This window comes from Xiphophorus couchianus, chromosome 4, assembly GCF_001444195.1.
Source record: "Xiphophorus couchianus chromosome 4, X_couchianus-1.0, whole genome shotgun sequence".
Taxonomy (NCBI): Eukaryota; Metazoa; Chordata; class Actinopteri; order Cyprinodontiformes; family Poeciliidae; genus Xiphophorus; species Xiphophorus couchianus.
Genome location: NC_040231.1, coordinates 33,153,741 through 33,174,797, shown reverse-complemented (window position 1 = coordinate 33,174,797; position 21,057 = coordinate 33,153,741). Strand labels below are relative to the sequence as shown.

Sequence of the window (21,057 nt, the reverse complement as noted above, 5' to 3'; positions counted from 1 at the left end):
ATTTTAAGGATCACTGAAAGAGTGCCAGCTCCAATCTGCAGCTCTAACTCGGTTAATGGGAATCACAAGGCTGCATTGCTGAGTCAACATCCTAATCCTGAAGTCTCCTCAGTGGCGTGCAGAGTAGCTGGAGCAGCCAGAGCAGCCGGGCCTTTCAGAGCTCTCTAAGCTTTCCTGCGCCTGGCAACCGCTCTCTGCTTCATTTGCATTCTCTTTTAGGTCCTCTGATTCTGAGCAGTCCACCACTGAGAAACTGCTTTTTGAATAATTCTGTTGAATGGTCTATTTTATTAGAAGTGTGATTCTGAATACTGGTTTGAAACGGACCAGTGTGCTGTGTGCTGCTCCTTGTGGAACCTGCCACAAACCAGACTGCTTCAGAGCAGCTGTTTAACTCAGCTGGCTGGGGCGACACGGAGTGTTTCTGGATTCTTTTTACAGCTAAAAACGCTTTGACTTCACCATTTGATTTGCTGGAGGGTAACCACAGGTATAGCAGTGACTGGAAGTGTCGTTGGTTTCAGTTGATGTGCAATAAAGGGTCAGAGGAATGACTTGGTGTTCAGCAGACCGGGCAGGGCCTCCTGGACCTGCTGCTAGCTTACATTTAGTAATAGTGGTAGGAAATGTGTTAGCAGCTATTAGCAGCTATGTAGTGTAAGGAGACACGAAGAGAACATTTGATGAACCATAACCTTTCAGGGTCTAACATGAAGAATTACGGTACCTGAGCCCAGTCTTTAGAAACCCGTCTGACCAAAGGATTACTCCTGCTAACCTGTCTCTGACGTCAGCAGTCAGGGTTTGTGCTGCTCAGGGGTGTCTGTGTGAGGCAGCAGCAGAAATAGGATGACTTGCATGTCAAACTTCTGCTGCCTCTAGTCTGCCTCCATGTTTGTTTGAATCTAGAAACAAATATGTGGACGACCCAGAGTGTACCATGTGGAGTCATGCTGAGCCTGTGTGTTTTCCCTGTCATTAACTCCCAGTAGGCCTGTTACAGTGGCAAATTTTACTGAGCAATAAATTATCCCAGAAGTTAATGCAATAAATTACAATATTTTCAACTAATATAATGGTAATAGTATAATAATGTACGAACACAATCTCAAAGATCAAGAAACTTTAAATTCCAACCAACATTTAACACTGGAATTGGAAGTCATTTTAAATATCCAAAATAAATAAAACAGAAACAACAAATAAAATGAAAAATTAATCTCTGGGAACAATTATCCTGAAAAAAAAAGGCTAGATGAGACCAGAGCACCAGACTGAAGACTTTTGTCATCTGGTTTTGGTAGAAAGAGAGAGAGAAAAAGAGAAAATGAAATGTTGATCATTTCACTGAACTTCGATCCAGAAATGCACAGCATTCTGGGTCTGGATTGAATTGAGCCGTTTTCATAAAATGATGATTTATATATTGTATATGATTAAACTGAACTGAATCTTCTTGCCAAAGGTGTACAATGTGTTTCTATTCAGTAATGTAGTCATACCAGACTGTTTGTCCATGATTTGTATGTGGGATAAGAAAAGTAGTGAGGTCCTCAGGCAGCGCCATTTACTGTGCACTACAATGATGCTCATCACAATCAGTCACAGCACCGATTCTAAGCCTTCACTATCCAATTAAAGGAGATTAGTTTCTAAGAGTCTTACAGTGACCATACAGGTTGTCACCATGTGTTTCCTCTTTATAGATGAAGCCCTGAGGAGCCGTCATTGATTTATTTGAACACTTCTTATGTCTGCTAAATAATTTGTTCATTCTGGTGGATTGAAACTCTGATATGGTGCAGAATTCAGTGGTTCAGTCCAGTTGAACATCTTAACCCAACTACTTTTATGTAAGACTACATGTTCTCATGTTGGAGGAATCCTCAGGCATTTGTTTCCCATCACATCTACAGCTGCTCTTATAAGGGAAATATCTAGTACACCAAACAGCAATCCTATTCAGGTGTACTTTATTGATCCTAAAGGAAAATTAAATGTCATAACTCACATCATCCAAATATGTTCAGAGTCATTGTGGATGGTGATGATGTAGTCAGGAAGGATCTCATGTCTAATGACTGTCATGCCATGATCATTATCTTGGCAGCAGAGATGATGTTCCACAATATTATGTCCTGGATATAATATTGTTGCTCAGCTAATCCATGTCTTTTGCTTTTGCTGCTGCTCTGTAAATATCTGTCTGATTGTATGGTTAGAAAGCGGGAGAGAGAGTCTGGGAAATGATCCTTGATCGTTCCGATAAATGGAAGAGGGTACAGGCTTTTCTGTATCCACAAAGCCCCCATTTGACCTCCTGGGATTTGGGGTCATAGTTCAGGTAAGATTTGAGCTGCTCCCGGTGGTAAAAACAATACCTTGTTGCCATGGTTATGTATCATAACAACTGGCCGAAAGTAAAAGAGTAACAGCAAAAGGTCCTAATAGCAATGATTCAAGCAAGAAATTCTGAATAAAAGTTTAGAAAAAAGAACCAATCAGAACCAACAAAACAGAGCCGCTTCAACATGCTGTCACCAGGAGGGGTGCTGTTCTAAAATCATCATCATCATCATCCAGTGCCCTTATGATCTGGGATATGATGATCAGCAGAATTCGGATGCAGTCAGTCACTTGCTGACGTTGCAACTCAACAACTTTACTTGTATTTAAAGCTCTGAATACATTAGGACATCCAGTCTGTATAAGAAACTAGACAGAGCTCTGCTCTATGCCTGTTTGGTTCTACAACCACAGCTTCATGTTCTGAAAGCTCACATAGCCAATGATCTCAGTGGATTCACTTGTATGATGTGACTCTGGTACATAATGGGGGGTTGGTGGTTGATTTACTGTGGACACTTGACCTTTAAGAGGTTTGAGGCTGGTATCCAACCACACTCACCAGGACCTTCCACACTAAACTCATTGGTATTATTAGTGGCATGAAATGCAAAGAATGCTGTTATGGTCGTTTCATTACACACGTGTTGTAAATGTGGTTTACATCTAGAAAGTGAAGTGTAAAGGTTTCATACCATCAGAATCTCATAGCTGCCCTTGGCTAATAGAGATTACATAACTAGTTTCCTCACTTTGTGGGGCTTAATAACTGCACACAAAATCTATGCCATTTATTTTTTCATGGACAGAATTTCATATGCTGTAATGTTGGATTGAGGTTCCTGGAAGTAGACTAAAATAAAACCTACTTGGCTCCAGTCTTCCATAAAATGGAATCTATTTCAGCTGAAGCTCTTACACTTAAGAGACATGGATGCATCTGAGTGAGGGACTGTACATTATTCATATGCAGATGGAATCTTCATACATTTAAACCTTTTCTCATTATCATTCTGTTCTGGTAGTCAATTTTTGAAATCCCAATATAAAGACCTACTTCTCAGTCCAGCTCATTAGTCAGAAGGTGTGGAGCAGCACTTTGAACAGCTTTCATTCCTCTGAACTGAGGATTTATTGAGTTCAACATACAGAGTCCAGTAATCCAACCAAGATGCAGTTAAAACATGAGTTACTTTATAAAAGGCCTTTGGTGAAACAATCTGCTAAAAAAAAACGTACGTGACGTTCACAAATGATCCCATTGTTTTGAATGGCTCTTTACCTTGAACAATATGGTCTGTTGGTGAGAACTGTTTGTTTTTTACAACTTTGATTGCTAATTATGCACTGCAACAGACATTTTTATTAGATTTAAAAATATATTTAATTTGTGAATAAATGTAATACAAGAAAGGAGTGGAGGTAAAGGCACACAGAGTACATGCTCATTGCTCATAGTTTGTTTTCATCACGTGTCATGTGTGCAGCACAGTGTGTGACCTGGCTGCGACGCTGATGCAGGCCTCATGCAGCAGGAGAAAGGAGAAGTCATGGTGTGGTTAATGTTTAGAGTTAAGTGTTGTTTAGTCCATTGTATTAATTGTTATATTTAATGGTGCAGAAGAGGATTTTCCTGGTCAGTCACAAATGTTTTCATTTTTATCAAGAATCTGCACCGCCCTGTGTGGGTATTATTTCTAGGTAAAGGAAGTCTGTGTTGCAAAAGCCTGTCCAGTTGCTCTGTCACCATGACTGTTGGTAGAAAAAAAACTCAACTGTCAGAAGCCCTAAACATGAAACTGAGTCGTCTAAAAATGTGTCCCTGAATTTATGCACAGGCTTTAATTTTGTAGGACAATAAAAAGTAGCTCTTAAGTTGTTTTAAGCAGGTGGAGTTGATTAATAAGAATTGGTAGGAAAACTGATTCACTCCACTGGACTTAAAAAAAGCATTAAACAGTAGACTGGGGCAGTTGGTAACAAGGAAATGTTGGCTTAAGTAAGAAATTGATTTTAATGATTTTTATCCACTGGGACACAATGAAACATTCATATGCACTGGAGCTTCCTCTTGGTGCTAAAGTAAAGGGGTGTTTCAAGGTTCTAAATCTAAAATACCTTGAAGTATAAGATTGTATTGTTTACAGCATCTTTAAAATCCAGTTGTATTGCTTCTGATTTCTAATTTTTGTAGACTTTTGAGCACAAAGAGCAAGTTCCAATCAACTCTTCCACCCATCATGATGATCAAGGGTCATAGCTTCTACTCCAACATCTCTCTGCTCGGTCTTTTTACTATACAGACAGACAGAGGTTTATAGGACTCTAAATCTTTTGGTTGCTCTGTTAACCTAGAGAGACATTTGGTGTCACCCAGGACACCAACAGTGTGTCCTCAGGGATATCATCTCTGCTGCCCAGAAATTGATAAGTTAGCATGTCATGACCATCATAAGACTGTCATACAGGAAGAGGCTTCAGTCACAAGATTTATTACAAGACCGACTGCCAGTAGAAACCCTTCCTGCCCACAGCATCACCGTCCACAATAACTCTTTGAAGATGATCTGAATTAAAACATTTATTTATTTTATATTATTATTATGACCTAAATATCTTGAATCATCTTGTCTCATGACCTGAATATGTGTTGCTGCCCACTCTGTGCTTTTCTCTGTGATAAACACACCAAGGAATGCAGAACGGGGAAACATGATTTTCTCTGGATCAGCCTCCTGACAAACAGTTCCTCTGTTTCCTCTTCCACACCTAAAGCTCCCTGCTTAGAAGGAAAGCAAGGACCTTCTGATGGTTCATGTGGAGCTTGCTCTGAAACAGTTGCTCAAATGGCTAAATAAGCTTGAGATTTTGTTGATGGCCACCTACTGACATACTTCTACACAAAATCAGCTGCGAGAAAAATGCAAAACATACAAAGCCTTTCATATTATCAATTTATAAAGAATACTGTTTTTTATCATTTACATCTGAATATTGTTCTGAAGCTAAATGTATAATATTCTTTATGTCTCACAAAAACTGCAGCAAATATTACAATTAGTTTGGGTTAATTTTTGATTCATTCAGTGTTTTCATCTTTAAGGGACAGTTATGAGGGGCTTCACAGCTGTCTTTGAGTTTTCTGTATAAATGCCCATAATAGAGTTGAGTGACAGAAGCATAATGATCCTGTATGTCCAGAAACACTCCTTGGTCTTTGTGTGTCCTCACTTCTTAAATATGAGCGAGAAGCTGAACGCGCAGGATGAACAGGATGAAGAAGGAATCCTTTGTGTGTGGTAGAGGGTTCTGAGTGTGGATTTGGGCTGTAGAAAGCAGCCTTTGTTAGAGAGCCTTAGCAGGTTCCACCGTCGTGTTGGGCTCATGTTGCTGAGCAGAGGCTAGAGGAGACATAGCAGTCACTGAATCACAAAAATGCAGACACCAAGTAAATTGTTTACAGTGTGAGATCTCTTCCTGTGAAGTCATCAGCCATAAGCTGAACTTCAAAAACATTCTGTACTCTGGAAAAAGTCAACGAGTCAACCTCTGTGGAGGAAACGTGTCAATAACACTGAGGCACTTCCTCCTTCTCACGATCCAATCTGATTGGCTCAGGGGGAATTAGCCTGCAAGGCCAGGTCAGAACTGGAGACTCACCCTTCATATTGGCACAGAGTGGTATGCAAAATATATTTAAAATATATTGGATATTCTCAATATCAAATCTATCGATCGACAGTAGATAGCCACTGGTGGGCCGATCACAGTAGGGTCGATTGATTGATAGATAGATAGATAGTCCCTTAGGAAGATGACACTCCTATTCTGTGTTACAGTCGCAGCAAATACTGGACAACCATTACACACAATCCACATCCCTGATTGGTATGAAACATGTGAGTGAACCAGAACCAGAACCAAACATGGAGAAGCAGCATTCAGTTTCTATACACAACAAATCTGGGGCAAACTTCCAGAAAACTGCAAAACTACTGAAACACTGAGTTCCTTTAAATCAAGACTAAAACCCAGCTGTTTAGAGTTGCTTTTGATTCCATGTAACTGATCAACATATTTGATGTATATTGGTGATTTTAACAATGGCACTTGGTTTAAAGCCCCTGGATGGAAATTGTACGTTGCGGTTCACAGAGGAGGCTTTCTGCTGAAAAGTGTGGCCTTAGCTCTGGAACTGTCTCATAAATGCAAAACTGAGGATGCAGGGAGGGAGAACCCCGGTGGGCAGTGGCGTGATGTGTACTGAGGTGGGAGGGATGCTCCATCCTATGAAAGGTGTGGGTGAATACAAATGTCTGGCAACCACATGACTGGGTCTTGACTGTTCAGCTTCCGATAAAGTATGTTGGAGCTCTGAGACTTTGCTGTTTGCTAGCATGGAGTCTGCTGTAGGATCCGTAGTGGCAGTAGAAAGAGTTTTGATTACCCTGAACATTAGAAGCACCTGCTGAGATTTAGGACCATGCAGGACTTGACTTGCTGCACCAGGATGGGTTGGGTTTATGTCGGGAAGCTTGTTCTAGCATTTCCTACAGATTCTGTCCAGAATCTGTCCAGCCTGCAGGCTGTGGGGGGCCTTATTGCTGTCTTTGTGCTGTTACTTAGCAAGTTTCACAGAGTGGCAGAGTACATTGTCCTGGTGAGAGAGACGACGGCTGTTGGAGAGTGTGGTTGCCATAGTGAGATGTGCTTTGTCTGCAGCAATGTTTAGGTGGGTGGTACATGTCGAGGTATTGTAGGATTCATGGCTTCCCAACAGAATTGGGCTCTTAACAAGGGAATCACTGTTTTTCACTTCAGATTGTGCAAACACTAACAGATCAAACTATATGTTGTCATTAGTAGGGTTATTAATGCTAATAATGATACTCAATAATAAATAGTTGCCAATAGTTGCCTGATTATTTCAGCTGAACTGTTGTCTGTTTGAGGTTCCTCCACTGTAATTTCATCAGACCTTACAGGAAATAGCCATGTTGCCAGTTGCTGGGAATTACACTGAAATATTTCGTGGTTTTTAAGTGTATTCATACTTATATGAATATAGATTTGCATCAGTAACTAATTGAAAACATATAGGCTTCCATCCAATCAGGAAAGGTTAAAGTTTTTTCAGTCAACCTTTCTTGCTTTTAGTGTTAAACCTTGACCTCCATTAACTCTCAGCTCGTTGTTCCTCATCCACCTCCTTATTACATATAAAACTTTGTTGACCCACTACGGCTGCCTCACCAGGACAAACTTTGTTTAATGGGTGATTGAGTATTAGCTGCTGCTTTCTGAAGGTTCTGGGATGCAGTTTTGGAGAACTGTTTGCTCACTGAGGTTTAAATCAATTAACCCGTATTTTTTTCTGTTGGTTTGTGTTCTCTTTACCGAGAGAAAACTCCAAGCGAAATAAAAACCTCTCACTACACACCGTGTGACAATGTTCAGTCTGTTTATTGGTCAGATATGTCCAGGGCAGGAGTACCAACTTCTGGGTTCTAAAGAAGTAGAAAACACAGTTTAATCAAATCATTAGTGGGATTCTGGGGCCTATTTCAAGCAAAAGAACAGAATACCAAAAGAATTTGAGAGTATGTTTTGAAAGTTTCTCTACTCTACCGCATCCCATAAAACAAACTTTTCTATAGGAAGAACTGTGGAGTGTTACGGAGAGCATTTGGAGGTGGTCTCTGTAGACTTTGGTCTCAGCTTGGTGTGATTTCTGTGTTCGTATCTACACCATCCAGTAGAATCTGTTTTCTGCATTGTGTGTAAACTGTTGAAGTTCTGCTTGGCAATAAAAGGCAGGGAAGGTTTATTTGTGTAGCACAACAAGTCAATTCAAGTACTTTACATACACCACATAAAAGGTTATGCAAATGCCTTGTTGACCTCAGGACAGTTTGTTTCTGAACAGGCTCCTCCAGCTCCGTCTTACCTTTGAAACATTAGATTTGAGTAATCGGCCAGTCAGTCCCTCCAGGAGGTGATGATGTTTTTTGTGATAATTGCAGCTTTTTCAGAGCAATGTGGTCAAAGTCGCAAATTCTTTACATCTTTTTTTGTTGTTGTTGCTGCCATAGCATGATCTTACAAAAAAGTTGGAATTGCTGCACAGAACCTTCCCAATATAGACAGGATTTTAACATCGTTAGTATTTAAAATCCAAATAACATTTTAGTACCTTGTTGAAATGGCAGCCTCAATGCAAATAGAATCATGTCCAGAGGAGTTGTCAAAGTGCAAAGGAAGAATTCCATATTGGTCATTCAAGTTAACGTGAACTGTTTACACTGGGGGGGAAAAAAGACAAATGGAAGAGTGTAGTGTCACAAGCTTTTATCTTTCATAAAACACAAAGTTAAATAAGAAGGAGCTTGTGACTGGTCAAAGTTCAGTGTTGAACGAATGAAATATATAAAGCATTCAGGTGATTAGTCAGATTTGCAGAACAGTTGCGATGATTGGTGAAAATTGTAAGTCTATGCAAAATTTGCGAATTATGAGTGAATTTGCATGAGTAGTTGTGATTGCAGCATTGCAACTTCCTGGAAGGATTCATTTATGCGCAAACAAGGATACTTTATCAAATCAAGAAGATTGCAGACGACCCTGAGCTTCTGCTTCCTCACACTGATACAACAGTGGCTTCAGTCAGTGGCTGCTTCAGATCTGCTGTAACTCAGACTGTTACTGGAGGTCCTTTCTGCTCACAGCCATCATCATCCACAACAACTCTTTGAAGAACTTTGGATGATATGAGTTACAACAACGTTCAAATTCCCTTTGGATCAATAAAGTATTCTTGAATTGAATTGTTAGCCAGTAATCACATCCTGACTGTCTGAATGTGGTTTTCCATCACTAAGGTTGTTTGGTCCTGCTGGGTTTATTCTGGGCACAAACCATAACACAAAGTTTATAGACTGATGGAGAACAGAAGGAGTGTTGTTCACCCAGCAGTTCCAGCTGCATTAGACAGAGGGAAGCAGCTGACGTTTTCTGCGGTACCATGTGGGTTTGTGTGTGTGTTGGTATTGGACTCTCTTTCTGGACGGCGCCGTCAAGATAGTACAAAGCTGTGTAAATCCAGTTAGCACCCTCTGCCTCTCCCCCCACTCCAGCCTAGTTGAACTTCAGGACACCTGCTGCCCGTCACTAGGCCCTGACGTAAAGCTCCGCCCAGGGTTCCTTTAAAGCCTGTCAGAACCAGAAGACTCAGTAGATGGCTTTGGTTCTGGAGGACGACTTCCAGAACTTTGCTGGATGGGACCTTCAACTGGCATCATCTATCCCCTCCCCCAGTTTAGATGCTATCTGCTGTCCATCAACACCGTCCCCCCTCCACCTAAACCAGCCATGACAGGAACAGTTTGATCAGATGAAGATGTTTGCAGAAGCAGCTGTGCTCCAGCTCTCCACCAAACAAGACGATGGGATCTTTCATCTTTTTGGGGTTAGAAGATATTTCTTTCCAATCGGTGGCTGTCACATGGCTGCTGGAAGGAGGCTGCAGATAATTCCCCAGGCCAGCTGCAGGTCACATCTGGAGCAGTAGCTTTAACCCCAGCACACAGCTGGAGCTGTACTAACCTGGGGCCTGGGTGGATGTGAGGTCGGTGGGATCAAACGGGGACAGGGTTGTAATTAGAGTCCCACACCCAACATGTCCTCTGGCAGGCTGCTGCTGCTGCTGCTGCTTTAGGCGTGGAACTGATTACTACATGCACCAGCTCTGAGGTTCAGCATTCAGTTTGCGTGCTGCACCAACAAAAAGCTGATAGCTGCAGAAATGGTTTGAGATTTAATAAATCAGAGGCACAAAACTTGTCAATGCCTCTTAGGCTTGTCGTGATAATACATTTTGCTAGATGATCAATTGTCCCAGAAATTATTGCAATAATATTGTCATTTTGAGACCATTTTCAGCTAACATAATAATAATAATGCCATATTAATGTAAGTACACTATCTCAAAGATAAAAAAAAGCATTACCTTCTAAAGACCATTTAACAGAGACCAGAAAACAATTTAAATGTCCAAAATGTATCAACAAAACAACATTAATTAAGATGGATTATGAAGTCTCTGAAACCAAAATTGTGTTTAATAAAATATTCATCATTCAGCTTAGAAAGGTAAGGCAGGAGTTAATAATAATAATGAAACAAGTGTCTGTCTCATAACAAACTGTCTCAGCATGGTGGCAGTTTTAACAAATATGTAAAAACATTTTTTTATATAAAAGTTACATGCTATGGCTTAAAAGGGGAGCATCTGTTTAACAAATGCTGTCCAAATGGAAATTGTCAACCTTATTTTAATTTATTATGCAATTATAAATTAATTGCATAATAAATGCAATTAAGCTTTAATTAAGCTACAGTAAGCTTTAATTAATTAAAGCTGGCAGGCTTACTGGGTGGTTAGTGGAAAACTAGCTTACATGGTGAAGTGGTCCACTTGTATTGCTATTATTAGCTGGTCTGATAAGCAAGAACAACACAGAGCAAACCTGCTGGTCTCATGGCCTTATAAAGCAAAGGCCTCGCTAAACACACCTCTCTGCATCCTTCAACACACTCACACACTGAACAGACGAGTCTCATCGGTGTGTCCTCCCTGACAGACAGGCAGATAAAATGTTGCTGTTGGATCAATACAATTATAGCAGGGATCATTTTCCTGAACTCGGCTCAAGCTGAGTGAAGAACAGGTTTACACCTACTGACCCTTTCTGAAGGAGTACTACAACATTCTTCTCAACCAGAGCAAAACACTAGACCACCCATCAATAAAACACATATTTTAAATAAAACCAGTTTGTTGAAGAGCGTGGAGGCCCCGGATCCACAGCAGAGGGCCGAGTGCGTACCAGAGCCTGGGGGCTACCACTGCAAAATCAAGCCCCTGATGGAGACATGTGGATGCCTGACTAACGTTTAATAAGAAAATCAGTTTTTCTCCAGTGGAACGCTACTGTTTGCTGTGTTTTGGAATAAAGAAGTGAGGGTGATAATGTTGTGAAATGTTCACAGTAAAATGTAAAAAGGGAAATTCAATGCCATATCATATCATCTAAGAATCTTAAAGAATCATTGCAGTCAGGAAGGGTCTCTGGTAGCAGTCAGTCTTGCAGCTAATCTGAAGAAGCCTCTGACTAAAGTCTGTTGCTGTATGACAAACATGACCTTCATGTCATGTTAACAGATCATCATCTGGACACCAGAAACCATGTTTCACAGAAACATGTTCTGGATGACATCAATTGTAGATTTTTGTCTGATATTTCTTAAGATCTGTTTTTATATTGAAACGTTTTATGAAGCCGACTTTTTGGCATTACAACAACAGCAGTCTGACAGAGGTGGGGCTGTCATGCACCAACCACCACCAGCAGGCAACATGGGTGGAGTGTCTTGCCCAAGGACACTATGTCAGAGGCGGACAGAGCGGGAATTGAACCAATTGATAAACCTCCACCGTCTCCACCATCGGCGGGTTCTGGAACAGTCGGATCGGTAAGATCTGAACCAGGCTTCTACATACCAGTGAGGTTGTGAGGGCTGGAGGCTGTGTTTTACCTGCTTCACACACCCTGCACCTGTTTACACACACTCTGGCTCCAGCTCTGTAACTGCATGCTGAAATGAAAGAGTGGACCTCAGAAAGAGCTGATTTTTAATTATTTCTTTGCAGTGGAGGGGTAATGCTGGGCGGGGCCTCGGCTCCAGATTGTAGGCTTTGACTCATTGATCTTTGTGTACATGTGTGGAAAGAGTTGTCACCAAATGTTGCTACACCATGTATTTACCTCCCTTGGCAACTCTCACTATCTGGTTGCTCTCTTGGCTGCAGCAGCTCCACAAACCTGGTGCAAACTGCTGCTGCAGCTGCTGTTGCTGCAGTTACGCAGCAGTTGCACCAGGCTTGACTAATTCACAAACTTGAGGTTTCCCCCTTTTTTTTTTTTTTTAACATTTTTCTGGAATATTTTAATTGGATAATGAAAGAACATGCTCTGACATGGTACTTCATTATTTTGGACGATATCACAATATAAGGGGTTTCATATCAGTCAATATCAATAAGAAGTTTTTTTTTTCTTTTAAATATCCAAAATTCTGCCAAACTTGTGACAGGGCATTTCCTGTTTCATCCTCAGTTTCCTCTCCAGCTGCTGTTTTCATTTTCTCCTTTCACTACACGCTGTTCTTTTTTTTTTTTTTAAGCAATTTTGAGCCACAGCATCAAAACCTTTAACTGCTGCTGCACAAGTTATTCAACGGTAACAGTCAGGTTGTTGCTAGGTAACCAAAGAGAGAGTGAGTTAGTTGATGCCATCTACTCTTTTTGGCTAGCTGTGAGAGGCTGACCAGCTACAGTCTTTCCTCTGGCTACATCCCCCAAGAGGCTTTGTGGTTCTGGATTGGAGATCAGTAAAATTATTGAAAATTCTATCAGATTATGATGTCTGTTATTGTTGATTTATTGCCCATCTCTATGCATGCTGCAGCAGTGAGGCCTCTGCTCTGCCCAGCCTGATCTCAGTCCTGCAGACTTTGCCAGAGTTTTGGGTGGTAATGTGAGAGAGGCTTTTATTCTTGCAGGCGTTGCTCTCTTTGGTTCTTGAGTCCATTAATGGAGCTTATCTCCCATTTCTCCGTGGGAACATGAGCAGATAAAACCAGGTGGCTTTAAGGAACAAAGGCTCTTTTCTGCCATCAAGACTATTTTAATATTTACACAACACACAAACCCAAAGAGCCTGCTTTTATTAATCCTGGGGTAATAAGATATCCAGTGCAACACTGAGTAATAATGACATAAATCAAGATAATGAGCCTTTTATTGTGGGATGAAACAGATGAATGGAGAGCTTCTTCCTCTATGGTTTAGGTTTCAGCTATGACGGGAACTATGACAAACACGATTCTGTTACTTTACTGGTGTGTTTTTCTTTAAAAGGTTTTATTGGCTCTAGTAGCCTTTATTTGAAAGGGAATTGACAGGAAAATGAGAGAAGGGGGAAGACATGTAGCAAAGGTTGTCAGGTCGGGAATCGAACCTGCGACAGCCGTGTAGAGGACTAAGGCCTCCATATGTGGGTTGTGCTTAACCCCTGCGCCACCTCAGAAGCCCACTGTTGTGTTTTTCATTGAGTTCAGATTTGTTTTGAATAAACTATGAACTAAGCAAAGCATTATGTTTGCTTAGTTCATAGCAAACTGAGCTATAATCTGTCTTTCTAGGACTGGTTTGTTGAGTTAGATGGTTCTGATCAGAGAGCACGTTTCTAACTTCCTGTCTTCTTCTCTGTTCTACCTGGAGTTGGTCAAAATCTGAATCCCAGTAAATCATTAATGGGCCAAACCTGTCCTCCATTGGTCTCTGGTTTGTAAAGGTACCAGGCAGATCTCTCCTGCTGAACCCACTATAACAAGCTGTTTTCCCACAATAACACATTTTGCTGGATGATAAATTGTCCCAGAAGTTATTGCTATGAATGATAATATTGTCATTTTGAGACAATTTTCAAGTAATATAATGACAAAGACATAACAATGCAACAACGCATTCTCAAAGATCAATAAACTTTAAATTCTAATGAACATTTAACTGGAACTGGAATATATGCTAAATATCCTAAATACATAAACAAAACAACAAATAAAATGAATTATGTAGTGAAGTCTCTGTTAACAAAATTGTCCTTTAACAAAAGAACTGATTGAGACCAAAGCACCAGATTGAAGACTTTTATCATCCAGTGCTTAGTAGAAAGAGAGAAAGAAACACAATAACTCATAAATAGAAATGATTGAGGTTGTTTAAATTTGTCGTGTGATGAATTGATTTATTGCTACATGCCTGACAGGAACATGTTGGGACCTGTGGAATATTTCTTCCTGAGGACGTGAAACTTTGCTTCCTCAGTTTGTCCTTTGAGGAACATTCACCAACTGCTTTTTTACTTGTTTTTTTCAGCTTACTAAAAGTAAAATATAAGAAAATGTTCAAACACTTAATGCCTTTTCATTTCTGACCTCTTCACATGACACTGCTGATGCTGATGTGAACCTGTGTGGCAGCCGTAGCTCCTCCACATCCAGCATCGCCTGGATTTAGTCTCATTCTTTCTATAAAAACATCTTTTATCATTTGAACTTGTTCAGCTTTTCTCTCTGAGCTGTTGACACCTGCAGCCTCTAAAAGCTGCAGATATGCACTTGGAATTGTATTGCGATATTTTGTGATGCTATTGCAATAATAAAAATTAGAATTAAAAAAATAATTTATTACTACATTTTCAGGTAACTGTCAGGCTGTGACTGTATGGCACAGCATTCATGTCGCCACAAACACAAATTGTTCCCTGGAGAAGCGTTCCCGTTTGAAACAGGCTTCTTCAGGACGCCTCTTATTTAAAGATTTATATCACTAAACTGCATATAGAGACTTCATTTATTCATATTTTAAAGTTTATTGATATTTATTGGTGCTCTTGTGGAACAGTGGAGAAAATAGTAAAACCAACTTTTCCGAAAATACTGTTTAGTTTTTTTATTCAGTGTCATTAATCAAATTTTTATCACAATAAGATAAAATTTTGTAATAAATTTTATAATAAATAATAGATTATGTGGAAAAATGCCCACCTGTGTTTTTTGCTGTGTTGACATAGTAACTGTTGATAGGTGGCAACTGTGGAAGCTGCCACAGTTGAGCTCAGTGGGAAAAGTTGTTTTTCAATCCAGGTTGGGGGTTTGAGTCCAGATCTCTCCTGCCACATGTCCATGTGCCCCTGGGCAAGGCACTTTACCCAGGTTGTCTACTGCTCTGTGTGTGTATGTGTGGTTCTGGTGTGAGGTGCTCAGAGTGGTCAGTATGCACATCTATTTCTCATCAGCAAACTTATCTACTTCCTGTTTTCTGCAGCTGTGGATGTAGATGAGCTGCTGCTTTTGTGGAATGAAATGATGCATCTATGTGTTATGAATCATTTGACCCTATAAGCCTTTTATAAGGCAATCAAAGATCCCATCTGTCCTGTTGGTCCGCTGGGTGTCACAGTCACAGGGTGTCTGTCTGAATTAGCTCTAGTCACATGCTGTCCTGCTGCCCGCCAAGCGGATCAATCCCAGTCCCACTGTGGAGCTGTCCTGCTGGGAGAAACTTTTCCTGGAGCGGAAAATGAATTTGGACACATCACCAGCGTTTACTAGACGGCCAGTCTCCAATTAGGTTTGGATGGTGGAGGGGTGTTTGGGGTGGGGGCTGGGGGGTGGGGGTGCTTTTTGTCCTGCAGATTAAACCCCGCCATAGAGTGTGTGAGGCCTCTGACCCAGCTGGTGGAGCTGCAACCCCAGAGTTAGTTTATTTTTACTTTTAGCACCAAAATATTATTCAACTCACACCTAGAACACAGAATTGGCGTTTTCCCACAATATAGTGGACCCCTCAGTTCCACTGGGACCAAAGCTTCATCATTTGGTCCATTTCCAGCTGCTGTGGGTTTTTTTTCGCAATAAAAAAAACATTTTGCACACTTTGAGCAAAATGTGCCACTCCTCACCTGTAGTGGTGCTACACCAAGAACTACTGAAGGAAACACTGAACACAACTTCCTTTTTCATGAGACGTAAACAGTGAAGTGGCGTCAGATTTTAGCGGTTGGAGGATTTCTTTTTTGTCTTTGATAAAAGTCCCAAAGCCATTTCTCCCACTAGTGCCAGGCTTGTGTGTTTGTTTTGGTTGTATTTACCCAGAATGCCCTGCAGAATTGTCCACTTTCTACTTTTGGAGTGGTTTCAGTGTTGACATGTGCATTCAAACCGCACTAGAGTTCACTTCTCTAGTGCACACCAAGGTGTCGAACCCACACCAAGGTTTGTTGGTGGACCAGAGTCACTTTTTTGGTCCACATCAGAGTTTGATTTCACATTCACATCTCCCCAAACCAACTAGAGTTGGATTAAAGCGGACCAAACAGGTCTGGTGTGAAGGCACCCTTAAATCTGATTAGGGTTCCATGACCCCAATCAGGAGGTTTGTGCTTGAAAACCCTCCAGTGCATCTGAATTAAACCAAAGCAGTGACGTAAAGAGCTTTCTCAGTCCGGGGAACCTGGGAGGAATTTTCATTTGGGGGGTGGAGAGGTGTTAGCACCCGCTGCTCAGAAGCCTATTTCTCCTCAACATTGGCCTAATAAACAGAAATCTTCAAACATTATAAACGACTCACACTGAATGACCTGAGGCTTTATTTCTGTTTCCTCACTGAAGTGTCTTTGTTTTTGCACTAGCCGTGTCTGCTTAGGTCGTGTTGAGTCTGCTGGCTTCTATATATATATATATATGTGTACATATATATATATATATATAAGATATTTTCTACTATCATCTACTCCACACAAGCCCACATAAAATAAACAAGCTAAGCCTTTAAGGCATTTCTCTTTAATATCTGGAATAAAAAGTTCAACCTTCAGCTTCCTGGAACAGTTTTTCCTCAGATTAGGAAAGCTCGTTGGTAGGAAGAAATGACGGGAGATTAATGAGTGTGAAGAAATGAAACTAATGACTGCAGCAGTGAAGAGTCAGCCTTATGACTAAAGCTATGGGGGGTTGTGACCAGCTGGCTGCCAGCTGATGACCCTGCTGGGTGCCGTCTGGGCTTTCATCCAGCATCACTATCAACTCAGATTTATCAGGAAAAACATGGCATTGTAAAAATTTCATGCAAACATTGGCAACATGGAGCTTGTGCCTAGTCTGTGAGTCTACAGTGTTGTCCCTGGACAAGGTCACGGCTGTGACCTCAGCCTGGACCACAGCTGGAAGCTGCTTGGAGCTTTCATGCAACCATGGCAACATGTCTAGAGGAGAGCTTCTCTCTGCGGAGGCTGTGATTGGCCAATCTGCTGCTGTGGCCGTCTGTAACCATCCATCATCTCTGACTTGTTGACGATGGCGTTTAGAGTGCAGCTTCTACTGTCACCTGCACATTTGTCAGCTCACTGCAAGAAACCACACACAGCTGGAGCACCAATGGTCTGGTTTCAACATCAGATCCTTGCATTTTTTTCCACACAAATTAATAATTTTCAGTTTATTGCAAATTTTCCCCAAAAATGGTCAGAAACATTGGGTTTGAGTGATGCGAACTCTCACCTGCAGTGTTTCTCACTTCTACTGCACTGCTGCCTCGGCCTGTCTTGTTAAGTTACATTCTGTGATCAATTCAACAAATGTAACAAAGTCCTACCAGCGCAAATATTACAAAATTCCTTTAAAATGTAGATTTTGGTTGCAAAAATTCACAAAAACAATCATGAAATCCTGGAGGAGTAATCAACATGAAAAGAAGAATTTATTTAATGAAGAGGCAGCTATTTCACGGTTGAATAGGTTTTGTTGATACATTTTGGATCTGGATTTGGTGCAAAATTCCAAAAGTATTGACACCCCTTATTTAAGCAGTTAAATCTGTTTTCAACGCTTTAGTCCTTGCTGGTGTTGGGACTAAACACCAGCAGGTTCTCCTATTGAAGTGTATTTCCAGTGTGTGTTTGTACTTGCCCTGGTTTCCTTAGGTTCATTTTTCATGTTCCACTGCCAGCTGCATTATTCATGTCTGAATAATGCAGACATGAGTACTGGTCTGGAGACAGTAAGGAGAAAATTGGTTCTCTATCTCCTCATGTTCAGTGGTCTTATGTGGACAGATGGATGCAATGTGACCTGAATTTGAACCTGAAGTGTTCTGACAGCAAACTGTCTCCTGTCTTTACAGATGCAGCAACTCTTCTATGAGAACTATGAACCAAATAAGAAAGGCTACATACGAGATCTCCACAACAGCAAGATCCATCGAGCCATCACTCTGCACCCCAACAAGAACCCGCCCTACCAGTACCGCCTGCACAGCTACCTGCTCAGCCGCAAGATCGCAGACCTGCGCCACAGAACCATTCAATTGCACCGAGAGATTGTCCAGATGGGGCGCTATGGAGCAGCCGAGCCCAGCCGAGAGGACCTCCAGCTGGGCATTCCTCCATCCTTCATGCGCTTTCATCCCCATCAACGAGAGGAAGTCCTAGAATGGGAGTTCCTGACGGGAAAGTACCTGTTCTCCTCCTCGGACAGTCAGCCACCTCGCCGTGGGATGGACTCCTCTCAGAGGCAGGCTCTGGACGACATCATCATGCAGGTGATGGAGATGATCAATGCCAACGCCAAAACGCGAGGTCGGGTCATCGATTTCAAAGAAATCCAGTATGGCTACCGACGGGTCAACCCGCTGTACGGGGCGGAATATGTGCTGGATCTGCTTTTGCTGTACAAGAAGCACAAAGGGAAGACCATGACGGTTCCCGTGAGGAGACATGCTTACCTTCAGCAGACCTTCAGCCAGATCCAGTTCAGGGAAGAGGACGAGATGGATGCCAGGGCTCTCGCTAGCCACATCAACCAGGAGTCTGACTCCCTGTCCTTCCTGTCCAACTCTCTGAAAATGCTGGTGCCTTTCAAGCTCACTAGTTCAGGACAGGACCAGAGGGAGCCCAAAGAAAGCAAAGTTAACATCCTGGTGCCGTTGTCGGGCCGCTACGACATCTTTGTGCGCTTCATGGCTAACTTTGAGAAAGTTTGCTTGATCCCCAACCTGAATGTAAAGCTGCTGATTCTGCTGTTCAGCACGGACAATAACACCGAGCGGGTCAAGCAGGTGGAGCTGATGAGGGAGTACCACCTGAAGTACCCCAGAGCTGACATGGAGATAAAGCCCGTCGCCGGCTCCTTCTCCAGGGCTCTGGCTCTGGAAGTGGGCTCCCTGCATTTCTCCAACGATTCCTTGCTCTTCTACTGTGACGTAGATCTGCTCTTCTCCAGCGACTTCCTGAAGCGCTGCCGGACCAACACCGCCTTGGGGGAGCAGGCCTACTTTCCCATCATCTTCAGCCAGTATGACCCCAAAGTGGTGTACTCTGGGAAGGTCCCCAGTAACAACCACTACGTCTTCACCTCCAAGACGGGGCTATGGAGGACCTACGGCTTTGGGATCGTCTGCGTCTATAAGGGGGACTTGGTCCAAGCCGGGGGCTTCGACACCTCCATACAGGGGTGGGGGCTAGAGGACGTCGACCTTTATAATAAATTTGTCCAGTCGGGGATCAAGCTGTTCAGAAGTATGGACACGGGGATCGTGCACGTCCACCACCCGGTCATATGTGACCCCAACCTGGAGGCGAAGCAGTACAAGATGTGCCTGGGCTCCAAGGCCTCGTCGTACGGCTCCACCCAACAGCTGTCTGAACTCTGGCTGGAGAAGAACGACCACGGCTTCAGGAGGCTGGCCAGCAGCAACGCCTCGGTCAGGACAGCATGATGAAAACACACCATGGCCGTTCACTTCCGCTTTATAACTCACTTTTCATCTATTTATTTTTACTACAGTGAAAGACTTTCCGTCCGGCGTTGTTTGACTGTTTTTCACGTAGGCAGCCTGGACTCATGTTGTTGATCATAGGAGGAACGTTGGTGGGTGCTAACCAGAACCTGAGGCTCTTCTCCACTGACAGGTTCCATCAGTGCTGAGGACGCAGCAGTTGGTTGTGTGTACCTCAAGAAGTACACAGTCATGCTTGTAACGCATTGTGTTTGTCTGGTGTGTGTACTTTACCAACCAAGAGTACTCGGAGCAGAATTCCCCTCCTGATTGGGAATGTTTACACAAGGCCGAGCCTGAACATGATCCCAGCCAAACGTCCAATCAGAGCTGTTCTGTTAGACTTCCAGTGTCTTTTTTACCTTGTTTTTTTTTGGTTAGATGTTGTTACACTGTTACCATTTTTTCCTTTTTTATATATATATTTCAGTTTTTTATGATTTTTTAAAACTCTACTGCTGGATTTGATATCTGCAATTCACTTTGTTTTCTAATTTATTGAATTTGCAGGCTCTATTTTCTACCTTCTGATTTTTGAACAATGTGTATTGAAAAGATTGTATAACCGCATCAGTAGTCATGACATAGCCCTTTGTTTCTTCTTTTTTTGCAAACCTATTTTTAAACTTCTCACCAAAGATAGATCTGCAGTCTGCTTTAGATGTTCCCCTTGTTCTGTGTGTGTGCGAGAGAGAGAAGAGTGTGTGTGTGTGTGGGTGGCGTCCTTCAGGTGTGTGATGGTGTAAAGGCCGTGTGTTTCAGGCCTTTCTAACAGACTGAAGCCGCTCAGGTCGTCGTAGCAGCGTAATAAAATGGGAGCAGCCCTCTTGTCGGCCATCTTAAGTCACATGTTGCTGTTCCTTTTTCTAAATGACTTTGTTGAATAAAGTGTTGTGGCTCAGTGATGTGGGTGTGTCTGCAGTTTTTCTAGTGTTGCAATCGGAAATAAGTCCTGTTTGATCTTGTCTCCCAGGTTTTCATGACTCTGTCATCAGACTCATTGCTCCATGAATGCCTAATGAAGCTGGTAGTGTGGGAAAACCATGCCCACAATGATCCAGCTGCAGTCCCTGCAGCTCCTGCTGAGGAATCCAGCCTTGGGGACATTCCTGGGCTCCTCCATCATTATTAGTCTGGAATTATTTCACAACAAGGTCTAGATGCAGATACTCCCAAGCATTTGTTTCCTTGTGCCCTTAATGAAAATGTAAATCATGTCTGGCCGTGGCTTAAGGGAGGGCTGGTCCAGAGCG

At 42.1% G+C, this 21,057-nt stretch overlaps 1 protein-coding gene across 1 annotated transcript in view; it reads left to right on the top strand.

Moving 5' to 3' along the window:
* The window catches only part of chsy1 (chondroitin sulfate synthase 1), a 31,880-nt gene extending 11,171 nt beyond the window's left edge, over nucleotides 1–20,709 (top strand). The window contains exon 3 of the mRNA XM_028015022.1: nucleotides 18,152–20,709. Coding sequence (XP_027870823.1) covers nucleotides 18,152–19,744 — 1,593 coding nt within the window. The 3' untranslated portion in view covers nucleotides 19,745–20,709. The remainder of the gene's footprint in view (nucleotides 1–18,151) is intronic.
* The last annotated feature ends 348 nt before the right edge of the window (nucleotides 20,710–21,057 follow it).